Source organism: Adiantum capillus-veneris, chromosome 1 (genome assembly GCF_014529385.1).
Source record: "Adiantum capillus-veneris isolate H3 chromosome 1, ASM1452938v2, whole genome shotgun sequence".
NCBI lineage: Eukaryota > Viridiplantae > Streptophyta > Polypodiopsida > Polypodiales > Pteridaceae > Adiantum > Adiantum capillus-veneris.
This window is the reverse complement of record NC_140931.1, coordinates 44,014,165-44,027,321: the sequence shown is the minus strand read 5'-3', so window position 1 is coordinate 44,027,321 and position 13,157 is coordinate 44,014,165. Positions and strand designations below refer to the sequence as shown.

The window sequence follows — 13,157 nt, the reverse complement described above, 5'->3', positions numbered from 1 at the left end:
CAAAGCATTCACGTCAAAGAGGGCAGCAGGAGGCCAGGCCCGAGTCCCAAGGCCAAAAATTCCAATCCTTCCTTTGTTGTTGTCAGCCTTGCACTCCAATCTCGGAAAGGCGTGACTCGGGAGGATGAAGCTCCACTACAATTCCTAGTTTCTTTGCGAGAAGGCTCTCGCTTGCCATAGCTAGGGTTACAATGCAGCGGGGTGAGAGGATGCACACTTTGGGATAGACGGAGGCAACTGCTCCTCAAAATGGGCTCTCTGCTTTGTGTGGTTTCCTGATTAGTAGATATAATGGGTACTTTTGCTGACATTGCTGCGATCGTCTGCCTTAGAGAGTGCTTCTCTCCCCTCGCTCTCTCTCCACCTCCCATAGCGACCAGATGTAGCGCGGGTTCCAATGATGTTGCCGAAATCACAATCTTACTAATAGATGTAAGTAGTGTAGATATGTCAAGATATTTTTTAAAAAAAATCTATTGATTGCGTTCCTCCCCTCTTGGGCAGGTCAAAAACCTCATCATCCCAAAAGATGGTCTTTTTAATAATCAAATTTCACACTAAAGTTTTCAATTTAATCGATTTTCAAAATAACTTTCTCTTTTTCATTAGCAAAAAGGGAAACCATCACTAAGGCCTTCCCCCTTTTATACAGCCCCAAAAAATCTATCGACAAGGTCTTGATTGAGCTCCAAGGATCCGAGGATTCACCAAGATTGTTCTCGGTGGGTGGAAGCCAACCCTTGGCCACCCACCCTCTGGCAATGGCGGCCTCGTGCACGAGCGTGCGAGCAAGAAGAGAGAGAGAGAGACAGGGAGCCCATGACGAAGAGCTCAATTTGCCCTGCTACAGAAACGAGAAAAGCTCCTCAAGCCTATGTGGTGCCTCTCGAGTAGAAGCTCATGATGTTATGCATCGTATGAAAAACACTGAAAAAGACTCCGTTTTCCTGCATGAGAAAATTTCTACATCTTCTTGTGCTAGCAATGGCGGCCTCGTGCACGAGCGCGCGAGCAAGAAGAAAGAGAGAGAGAGAGGGAGCCCATGACGAAGAGCCCAATTTCCCCTGCTACAGAAACGAGAAAAGCTCCTCAAGCCTTATATGCGGTGCCTCTCGAGCAGGGGCTCATGATGTTATGCATCGTATGATCATGAAAAACACTGAAAAAGACTCCGTTTTCCTACATGAGAAAATTTCTAAATTTCTTGTGTTAATTCTCCGCTTCGTCTTCACCACGGTGGATGCATGCCATACCCCTTCCTGGATTGAATCGAGACTTTGATACCAATGAGAGCTTGCTTAGGGCCAGGGAACCCACCCGGCCTTCATGCATACTTATAGGCATCCCCTGTGTGTGCTAGGTTCGCCATTCGACCTTGCCCACCCGTAGGCCTCACAGTTGTGCAACAGTAGTTTCTGCAAGTGTCAAATTGTTCAAGGAAAGAAATGTCTTCGTTTGTGAAGAAATCTCAGGCACAAAACAAAATGTACAATGCAGATTTCCCAAAAAAAAAAAAAAGCCACTATAAGCAATGAAATTTCCATGCGTTTGTGGAATTATTGAGAAGAACCTACCCCAATTTGTGAAGGGGCATCTATCCCTGGACGGCAGACCATAGAACGGACGGTCTACAGCATGCACAATAATCCCTCTTTTGATGAGTATGCTTTGCCTTGAATATGAGAAGGGTTTGGTGCTAAATTACCCCACATCCTTGACACCAACATATTACCACACAGCAGATGCTACCATGGTGGCAACCATGTGGCAGGTTGCAGTACTTTCATTGTGCGCCAGCTTCGATGTTCGACCGAGCGCAGTGAACTAGACTCCACTCGTGGCAAGCAGCACCTCAGCCAAAAGTTTGCTCCACCTTGGCATAACATCCATGTATGCAAACACTGCTGCAAATACGGAGCAGAGGAATGTGAGACAAACGCACACACAAATTTGTATCCATGGGTATTCTCCTGCAGTCGTGATTTTCTTGTTCCCCTCCGTCACAATGGTATCTCCTTGATACGAGTAGTGGAGACACTCCAAGGCTGCATGATGGGTGACCTCAAGGCTGAAGGCCGGGTGGCGCATGAGGGACAGCCCTGCTGCCATGCTCGATGCGTCATCCTCTGTCTTTGCAAGGATGTCTGAAACAAATCCAAGGTATTTGGATGATGACATTGGAAGCATCTTGATGCGGCAGTCCTTCCCTACAGTACGCCGCTCGTATCGAGTCTCCATAAAGATGCCAATTAACCTGGCTGAAACTCTTTGGTAAACGCCGTACAGAGTACGAAATGAGAGCCCTGTAGCCACAACGGTTGCCAGCCACAACATACCGTGCCCTACTACAGCCATCCATTGCCAATCAGAACTAGCTCCACCACGTTGAGAGGTACGGCAAGCAAAATTGACATACTTCTGTTGTGCCTGCCGCTGGCCGCAGCACATGGAAGAAATGCATCACCGGCGACGTTAATAACATTGCCTGCCTCTGAATTAAACTGAAAGCTTACTCTGTCGAAACCCAAAAGGGACAACAGGAAATCATCCCCTGCAAGTGCTTCAGACCATCCGTGGGGTGAAAAGCCATACAGCCAAGCCTCTCCCTGAAGCTGCACCCATCAGGCCCACCGCCACACATACCATTGTGTGAACAATGCAGTAGAGAAGGGTCGAACTTATCACCACAAACCTGCGGCTAGCTGCAAAGCTGCCCACAGCCTTCTGAACTGACACATAAGGCATGGCGACGCCAGCTGTACCCTCAGAGTCAAAAGACGTGACGTGCCGTGCAATTCCTGGTGAATCTTGAACTTCTGCTGGTACTTCACTCACCATTGCGCAGCGGGTGGGTCGCTTGGGCTCCATTAAGGCCTCCTCACATAGCAGCTGGGCTACGGCATCGATGAGCTGATTGGGGTTTCCATTTGGCTGGCCCTGCTGCAGGCAAGCTGCATAGTAATGCTGAACAATGGCCTGCAATTTATCCTCATCTGGGAAAGGAGAGAAGGTACCAGCCATGGAGTCGGCAAAGCGGGTAGTGCAGAAGTCGAAATGTCTGGGGGATTGGGTCCAGTAAGCAGCAGGCGGGATACGAGGTGTTGATACCTGGCGTCCAACAACAAGAATGAGCCATCGCTGGCGGCGTACAACCTCAGCAAGGATGGCCACGTGAAGGCATGCCTGCCAGAGCTGATGAGGGTTGGACCAGCATATCAACACCACATCCAGGCGTATGGCGCCCCCATTGTAGCCAGGGGACATGAGGTACCATTCCCCGCATCGGAGCGCCGACATGGCGGCCTTGGCCCTCCAAGGGAAGCAAAAATGGAGGTGAAGGCATTGCTGGACTGCAGGACGGTGCTGGATCTGACGCCAATCCCTACAGCGCCCCAGAATGCCACGATTTGGGAGGACCATGCAGCAGTGGCAGAAACAGCCACATTCTGAGCCAGTACTGGCTGGGGAATCTATCCACTTGCTAGAGTTGCTGCGAGTAAGCTGCGCTTCGCCCTTGACGGTCTGTGCTGGACCCCTCTCATGTATAAGAAGGATACGTCCTCTGTGCGTTTGCTCATCTTATGATACAATCGACGAAGGTTGCTTCTTGTGACGGACGGCGAAGTTACATCGTATCTTCACATACTGTAGGGGTAGTGGACCCGAAGGCGACGTTGCCACTTGGTATTTGCACGAAGATAGACCATACAGCTTGTCTTTAAAGAAAACTAGTGCCCTCTGATGTAATTTACCACATAGAAATCTACAAGCTCAAAATGAGAATAACTTGGCATTGACAATGATTGAGGTTTTCTTTATACAAAAGAGAGAGAGAGAGAGAGAGAGAGAGAGAGAGAGTGTAATGTGCGAGCAGAGACATTATGTACCTCAACAATTAAAAGCGAGCATTTAAAATAACATATTATTGATTGAAAATATAATCAATTGATTGATATACATTAATTACTTTTTTTTTTGAGATATTTCAAAAACTAATATTTTGGACAATTAGGAGGATGGCCTATCAAATTATTATATCCCTCTGTTGAAGTTGCTTGTAGAGCTATGATCTCCTTTTTTTCTAATGCAAGATCTACATTTTGCTATTTGTCACATGCAAAACATCGAATCTAAAATTATCAGTGAACGGCTGGTATGCTGCAAAGTCTTTCCTCAATTTTTTGGTGGTTTTCTCGTGTGTGTCTTTCTCCTCGCGTCGTAGTTCTTTGTCACGCCCATGTGTCTCCTTCCATTTTTGTGCAGGTTATCGAGTAGACTATGTAGTTGATTTCCTTGTCTGTAATAACTGCCTCTTTGATGCTGCCATCTCCGGTGATGTCTCCTCTTGTGTCTAAGTTGCTTGAGTATTGTCCTCTATTTCGATCTTTATGTCTGCGATGTATCCCTGCACTGCATAAGTAAGTGTTATTTGTGTTCTGATTTAGAAATGCAGATAGCTGTAAATAGTTCTTATACTTAAGCAGTGGATGCAATGTTTACCTGTTGTTTTGTTTCTTTTTCTGAACGGGTCTATTGTTTCTCCAAAGCGTTTGTTGATTAACTCTTGATCGAAGTGCCAAGTGAAATGCTCGTCTGTCAATATTGGTTCATTTTCTTCGAGTCCCATCTCGACCCTACTTTTGTTTAATATCATGTCACTGTTTTTCCTGTCAAGGTCGAGGAGTTTGTTGAGCTCTATGGTGAATCGAAAGTGTAGCATCTCGATGACAAACAATGAAATGCCCTTTGTCTTCGTATGTAGCAATTGCATAGCCTCTCCGTCAAGTAGTCTTCCCGCTGTTTCATCGTATTGCAACTCAAGTTTGTTGAGTATTTCTTTCTGCAGTCCGGTTGTGAACCTGACCTGTTTGTCACTGTTTTGCTTCAATATCTGCTTCATTGAGTTGATGTAGCTACGGACGTGCGAGTAGTGTGGTCGTGGTTTTGTGTATGAATGTGGATGCTCCCTTGCTAAATTTGCCATTCTCATCTGGCCGGAGGTAGGTAAGTTTGATGAGCCGTCGTTGTTTGTTGTAGATGAAGTGCTTGTTGCGTTACTTTTGAACAGATCAAATAGCTGCAAGTGAGGACAAAGAATAAGAATGTTGTGAGAAGAGTTTTCTATTCATTCAAACATATTATTGATCTTAAAGGAATAGATTTTGGAATGTACAGACCTTGTTGGCTGCCATGTTATAGTTGTTTTCTTAAAAGCCTGTGTCACAAGACCCAATATTAAGAAATGCATCATATGATCTGCAAGTAAGGACAAACTTTATATGAAATGGAGCTATACAATTTTACATCACTATACATATTCAAGTATCTGAAAGCAAATCTCTCATAGGCTCAAACATGTATGGTGTAGGAAGCTCTAGGATCCTTACGTGTCTTCTTTCGGTGACTCGCGAGAACATGACATACGCAAGGCCTTGTGCAAAAACTTGTTTGATGTTGAGTATGGCCTTTTCAGCTATTGTTGCACCCTGCGATTTGTGACCCGTTATTGCATATGCTAGTATTAAAGGGAATGTATATTTGTGATAATATTTGAAGTTGAATGCCCTAGTGGAGTGTTTTGTACGCCAAATGGTGATTTTGGTATTTGTGTTGTCTATGAGCACACTGATCACGTCTACTAGATCGGTGCAATCATGGGATATATCCTTGACCCTCCATGTGGCGCCGTTTGCAGCACCAATTTCCAAGTCGAGATTTGAGGTGATCATACACTTTGCACCAACAACGATGTTGTGTATTTCATTGAAAGAGGTGTCGTTGACCCAGCTTTCTAAGAGTGGCTCGTTGTCCACATTTATTTTTGATGCTATTCGGACTATCTGTTCATTTGCAAAACTCCTTTGCAATATGATGTCATTGTATCTTCGAGCGTCGTCGCGATGTGTGCAAATGATTGTGGTGTCTTCGTCCATAGTTTCCAATAGTTCTTATTCGTTTATGATGGACTCTGAAAGTGTGCTTATTATCTCTTGTTCGGTTGGCTTTCTTTGTCTAATTGTATGCAAAAATTTGAAGAATATTGGGTCCGCTGCGTGTCGAATTGAGAATGTCATCTTGTGGACAATGCCATGCTTGAAGTGTGCCGATTGTGTAATTGTACATACATGACAGAAAGGTCCAGGGTGCTTACAGACGCGCAGTAGATGTGCAAAGTTTCCAAAGAGCTACAGAATGGATCATGAATTGATACGTTTGTGACATTGACAAGTTGGCGAACGACCATGTTGAATGTTGTACTTGTGAGCATTGATATCTCGTCCATTATGATAATGTCAGCCTCTTTGATGGATGTGAATCTCTCGTCCCCTGGATTTACTGATTTTGGATAGTGTTTATTCGAGCCCGCCGTTATCTTTAATTGATAGTGCACTATTTTTGCAACACTGCTTAGCCGGGATGCAACTGCGCCAGTTGATGCTGTCAATATGACTGTCTTGTTTTGTTGTACAAACCTGGTCGTCATGTATTTGATGAGGAATGACTTTTCGGATCCTGGGACGCCCGTGATAATGTGGAGGCCGGATGTTCTGGTGGATGTGTCTTTGAATATCTTGTGTTGTTCAGGAGTGAGTGTTGCGTTATGGACATCGGCGAACTCCTTCAGAAGCTGCAACATGTTATGCCTACTAGTTTCCTTGGTATCATTTATCTCTACACGGCTTGAATGAATCGGATTCTTGCGGTTCAGGAAGAGCTTCTGGTGGATCAAGTTCACAATGTGCCCCGTGTTCTCCATTAAAAGCATGTTTCGTTGTGTGTACTCGTTGATGTACATCTCGAGGTCCTCCTTGTCTCTTATTAACTGTCAGATTTTGCACTCTGTAAAGTAACAAGACATTGGGTTTTCTTGCGAGATCAGATCGGACTCGGTTCTAAATGTTGCCTTCTGTAGCAATATGTTGAAGAAGAAGCCATCCAGTTGGTGGCCAGGGTGGTATTCAATGAATCGTACGAGCCGGTAATTTTCTTGTACCAAGTTGTTGTAGGCATCGTACATCTGGCTCTTCTGAGATCCTGTGGTGTTGTTCTCGATCTTGAAATTTTTTGGCACATGCAGAACGTGTATTGCTCTAGCTGCAGTGGCCTTGCACAGTACAAGTCGAGTGGGTGCATAACGATCATTTGGCTCTGTGATAACAATCTTTGTCTTAGTGAAGGTGGCGATGAGTCAATATATTCCACGGCTTTGCTTCTTGTGATGATCGGAATTTGTAGCCAATTTAGTGTTGCCTCTGTTGTTGAAATCGGCTTGGACATTATCGATGATGCAATTACGCGGAGCTTGACCTTGTCTAATCCATTGAGGCCGAGCCTTGTCGTGTTCTCCTCTGATAGGTTTAGTGGACCCATTGGCTCTGTCTTCATTGCGTACTTTAGCAGGTAGTGAGATATAGATGAGTTGGTCACACATTGGATATTCATGTGCACTCCCCACAACAACAAGATTGTCCGGTGGTAGGGAACTACATTATGGTGTTCATGTCTGGGCTGACAGTACAACCACCTTGATGTTTGTGGGTCCATTACTGGCTTGGTTGATAGTTGAGGACTGAATGGAAAGCCGTATTTGCATGCAAAGTGTTGGCCCATTACCCTGCAGGTGGACTTGCATTTGTGAATTTGTTTTCTTGTGACGAGGTGATGTAAATGGTTTGAGAAATTCAAAGGAGGCTGTTGTGGGTCAGGTATGTATGCCGCTATTTCATTTGCTACCGACTCAATGTCACCTTGGAAAACCCACAAAATCAGATGAGCATGCAGCGATCCTCGGTTTTGTATCTTGTACCTTAAAAGATGATGCTCTATTTCGCCTAGGACTTTGCTCCCCTCAAAAATGTGGTTGTTCAATAAGATGTGCAGACGCTCGTGGAACAACACGGCACACTCGACAGGACAATCTTTCCATGTTTAGCTTCCATTGAATGAATGTGCGATATTTTCGATTACTGTAATTTTGTTCCACCCGCTTTTTGTGACTTCGTCCGCTGTAAATGTGAGGAACAGATCAGGTAGGTCCCACAAGTCAACCATTGCGATGAGATCTTTGAGGTTCTTTCGATGCCATGATGGAGTGACGGGCATTGTTGATGGAAGTTTGTATCGTATAATGTTTCTTACTGCATCTTGGTCGGATGCATTCTTGTGCTTCCTCTTATACGTGTCTATGTCACGCTGCAACATCGTCGTGTTTGTAGAATTGGAAAGCATGATTGCTTTCTTGAGTTGATACATGATGAGTAGGTATGGCTTATACAAGGTATACACGGAGAACAACATGCTGATCCTCATCCTGATGTAGTCACTGAATAGGGTGTCTCCTTCATAGTTTCCATGCCCGAACGGGAATAAAAAAGGGAACACAGCTTTTTCTATTGTCACGTCTTTGGCCTCTGAGTGGCTAGCAGGCATCCCATTGTACCTGAAGATAGTCGTATGCTCAATGAGGCCTAAGCCCTCACGAAGCTTTACTGAGCGAAAGTCGTGAGAGTCTAATCTGGTATAGGCCCTTCTTCTTGAGATGGCGTACGTGTTTTCAGGAATGCTCATCTCACATTGAGCTTCTGCTTCCTCCATCAATGCAAAAGGATTCGTTTCTGAGTGGCTTGTTATGATTGATGTAACAGCGTTCGGTGTCAGCACACACAAAGTGGTTTTTTTGGGGTTGCTCTGCCACAGTCTTATACATCTTGATAATTGGATTATGGAGTAAGTTGTAGGCCAAAATAAGCGTGAGGACACGAGCTGCTTTGACAGTTGCTGTATATTTGCTGCTTTTGTCCAACATATTAGAGGGTCATCAAGCAAGGATCTTTTTTCAAGTACGCCGTTTGCTATAGCGTTTACAGAGCTTATAAAGTTTAAAGAAATGTCAATTATACTGAGGAGCTGAGTGTGAAGTTGGTTGGATTCCACGATACGTTGGACATAGTTTGGTAGCAGTACTACTACGCTTTTGGTCCTGATGTATCTGTCGCAGCTGGAGCAACATGACCAATGTATCGATACTCCTTCCTTCTCGGTAGCATTCCGGAATGTCATGCTAGCTAGACTAACACGGGCATTGTCTAGTATTTTCTTTCCGAGGCGAGTTTTGAGAATGTGGAAGTTTCGCAACCGGCACAAATTGTAAAGTTTTTGGATGCATCGATGCACTGATCTTGCCAATGTCGTGATAGAATGTCGATTCCAGTCCACGAACTTGCAGCTGCAGTTAGACTCTCTTTCCTCTTTGTTCTTGTTCGTTGTTTTGCTACTTGCCTCTTTCTTTTCTGAGTGAGTTTGTCCATCACCATGCTTGGGATCTGAAAGCATTAATTACGTACAATATGAAACATCCTATCAATTAGAGTTTCTTGATTGTGGTTTGGTTTTTCAATGATGCAGGAAATGCAGTATGTGCTCGCATGCCAGTGCTTATTAAAAAAAGAAGAAACCATACGCAAGTACGGTGAGGAGGTGGCACCATCCTCACCCAAGTTTTATAAACCATAGGGAATGTGCCATTCCCCGGTCACCTTTTTTCTCCTCCAGTGTTGGAGGGACACCAATGCTTCTCCTCTAGTGTTGGAGGGATACCTTTCCATCATTTGGATTTTGTATATTTATGTGTGTTGCATTAGTTTTTCTATAAAATAAAGTAGATAGCATTAGGACGTCTATTTTAGTCTCATATACAGTGACTTCTACTTTTATCACTCGATTGTTCTTGCTTCTTGGATGGGGATAGAGTCACTCTGCTCATGTTTTTATGAGACTTGGGTGTGTGAGTAGATATGAAGAGGAAGAAATGGGCGAGGAAGCTGGGTGTAATGTTTCCCAGTAATGTTGATGCCTATGATGAGGAAGAACTGATACATGAAGTCGGATGCGGTGCTGGTCATGCCCGTGTGATGGGGAGTTGTTGGCTTGCGAGACAGAGGTAAATCTTGAAGACCGTTGGGGCGGGGATTGTCAGGAGCCTCAAGAGGCGATAGGGTCTCGTGGCGTGCTCAATTGTGAAGAAGCAAAGTGTGGGACAGCTGAGCAGCCCACGAGTGTGAAACATGCCAGACATAAATATGCACTTAACCAAGAGGGAATGCAGCTGAATGGGATGCTTGAGCAGACCTGGACAGTCAAGGGCTAATGTTTCAAACAGGCCAGAGAGAGTTTAGCTGGATGTTGAGGGTATTTGGTCGATGGGTTCCCCGGCCCTCGTCAAAGAGGGCTCTTCACCGAGCGGGAGCACAACATGAGTGCACATGAGAATAGCCAGAGACCGATCACTACGACCGGACGATGTAATGAAAAGGGTGGCAGAATTTTTGGTGGTTCCTGCATGAACCATATTGTGAGAATTTCGGCCCGAGGAGGTCACCTAATAAAAATGTAACCTATCATGTGAGTTCAACGGAAGGGTATTTAAAGTTCTTGAAACTTACAGAAATATATATACAGAAGGGCATTATTTTTTCAAATTTGAAAAAAACTTACAGATTTTAAAAGAAAAGGGTACATTATATTCTTCACAAAATTCACAGATAAGGGGTTTTATAAACATGTCTTGAACGCACGTGATATGGTAGTTTTACACATAGTGAACCCCCCGAGGGTTTCGGTGAGCGCTAGCCTGCGTTTCGTTCGAGTTGTTTCGTTTGCGAGTGGCTTGGGCTAGGTCCATGACCATGGAATGAGAAGTTGAATATGACAAATGGATTACCTAGCGAGCGATAATGCTCGCGCTTATGGTGGTTAAAAGATATGGGCTAAGAAGGAATCATAGCCCGCAAGGTAGTGAAGCGACATGTACCTTGAGAATGCGGAAATGGCAGTCGAGCAACTTCATCTGGCTGGTTGTTTGGACTGGCTTTAGAGCAGCAGATGACTATGGATATGTGCATGTGTGTGGCAATGGACATAGTACAACAGTGTTTTAGGATGAGGTGTACTAGTTTTGGGATGAGGTAGGTGCACTCGATGAGGACATTGAGCTTTTTTGGGAGAGGGGTGAGTGTTACAGGTCCCCTTTTCGGTGAACACTTTGGGACCCTCCAGTACCTCCTGGACCATTGATGCAAACACGAATTTGTGTCCTGAGGCCTCGAGGGCTATGAGCCGACGAGAGGCCTCTGTGGGAAATAATAATCCACATCATTATCCAATCATCATCCCACTAGGCACACAATGGATTGCACTCCCATGAATCTCCCATGAACCGCCTTGTAACTGAAGTCACCTGAATATTTAAACGACCTCACGGTAGCTAATACAATCCCGTCCGTGTGAGAAATTGTTGGCCCGTCGATTCAAATTCATTCTGTTTATCCCCTGTTCGTCCAGTATGTTTTTCCCTAGGGGGAATCCATCGACCATCTACCCTCAACATCCAGCTAAAACCTCTCTGACCTACATGAACTTTTAATCCGCGACTGTCCCGGGTCCTCTCAAGCATCCCATTTAGCCGCATACCTTAGCTGCATGTTTATGCCTGGCATACTTCGCACTCGTTGTCCCATACTTTTCTTGATGCGTTTACAATCCAGCCCCGAGTCCTCTTTCGTGAGTCCCACCAATGGGTACCTCGTCGAGGGTACCATGGTCGAGAACTGGCCATCCGTGCCATCCTCAGCCCCACACCTGTGCGTCCATAACAAGACCTGCACCCTCTTTCTCAACTGTATCCTAATGGTGACCACTCCCAGAGGGTCCGCCGCCTTAAGCCGTTTCGGCTCAGCGCATAAACCATAAGAGGACTCAAAATACCTTCCCTTTAGAGTCTCCATAGTACTAACACCATGCATTTCCCATCTAGAAATACTCTCGTCATTCGCTTTCAGCAACATGCCCCATATGTCCTGCATCCCACAACCCCAATGATTTTATTTCCCTGCTATACCATTCTTGATTCACTTCAAGCCCCTGGCTCATCGAGCATATCATATGTTCCTCATTGAGAACCTTCACGGCCTCACTGTTTTGGCCAAGACCACGTCCCCCATCGATCATCCTTTCTGGCCATACAAGGCCAAGCTCCTTGGAGAAGGAAATAACCTCCGTAACTATTGCGGAGTTGGGTAGCACCCCACACGGTGTCTCCGACAACCCTTCCAGTATTTGTTCACGGTAGTTTAATTCAAGCGAGTCTCTTGCTGTCTCGTGCATTTCCTGGGCTTCTTTTGTCTTGGTATCTGGATCTGCCTCATCTTTCAACCGCTCAAAAACCCCATTTAACCCAGCCTTGGGTATCAGCCCTTCATTGGACATTAAGTTATGCGTGTTCATGCATACCGGCGTTCCCCATCGTCTGAGGAATGGGAGTCGGCAGGGTCCACCTGACTCTCCTTATCATCACCCTTACTTAAGCAATCTACAACTTTCACATCCAGCTCGCATGACACCAAATCCCCATCCCAAGGTGCATCACCATCATTGCATCCGCCAAAATCTAGGAAACCTTCCTCATCATAGGCATCTCCATATGTAGGAAACGTCTCCTCGAGTTTCCTCGTTATTTTCTCCTCATCCATTTCATCCTTGTAACCTTTATCCGCCATACTCTCTTCTCATTCGTCCACACACAAAGCATCCGTACTCCTCTTTTCTTCCACTTGTTTCCCGTCTTTGACCAGCTTAGCATGCATCATAGCCACCTTTTCAAAAAACCATGCGATCCCTTGCTTCTGTTGACAGAGCTTGTCATCCATTATCATTTAATTCTTTCGAGCTCCTTTCTCACTCTATTACTTTCCAGATGCATCACGTCTACATCCCTGTAGTAAGTCTCTATAGTCCTAGAACGTGTTTGAGTCAAAGTACGCATAGCCTCTTGCACCGCATCCCAGTCAAATTCCGGTTCTTCTCTGCTCCATCCATCATATTGCTCAAGCAAACATTGCATTTCTCTTTCAAAGCATAGGGCTGCAACCTCCACATTGAACCACACCTTTAATGAAGCGATCTCTGGAAGCTCTAATACCAAATGTTAAGCCCCTTGATTGCACACCGCTCAATGGGGGTCTAAGGCAATGAACACGGGGCTCGGCTGAGCCCTAGAGAGAATCTATGTCCGAGTCTATAGTGGCCGGCACACTAGAAACCAATCCCAAAACAATAATATGTGAGCGAGGGTATATCCTCCTCAACTCGGCGAGCCAAAC

General features: G+C 45.2%; 2 protein-coding genes and 2 pseudogenes across 2 annotated transcripts; 1 reads left to right on the top strand and 3 right to left on the bottom strand.

Moving 5' to 3' along the window:
• Positions 1-575: 575 nt before the first annotated feature.
• LOC147464629 (uncharacterized) lies at positions 576-1,425 on the top strand (the record flags this gene model as incomplete). The annotated part of the gene is made up of 1 exon (XM_086513347.1): positions 576-1,425. A coding segment is annotated over one exon (471 nt), but the record flags the coding sequence as incomplete, so codon positions are not given.
• Positions 1,426-1,527: 102 nt separating this feature from the next.
• Positions 1,528-3,557, bottom strand: LOC147464628 (uncharacterized; annotated as a pseudogene).
• Positions 3,558-4,229: 672 nt separating this feature from the next.
• On the bottom strand, positions 4,230-5,192 carry LOC147464627 (uncharacterized). The gene is made up of 3 exons (XM_086513313.1): positions 5,178-5,192; positions 4,501-5,077; positions 4,230-4,405 (listed from the first exon to the last, which is right to left on the bottom strand). The coding sequence occupies exons 1-3, from the start codon at positions 5,190-5,192 to the stop codon at positions 4,230-4,232; spliced, it is 768 nt and encodes a 255-aa protein (XP_086369439.1).
• Positions 5,193-12,278: 7,086 nt separating this feature from the next.
• Positions 12,279-12,898, bottom strand: LOC147464626 (uncharacterized; annotated as a pseudogene).
• Between the last annotated feature and the right edge of the window lie 259 nt (positions 12,899-13,157).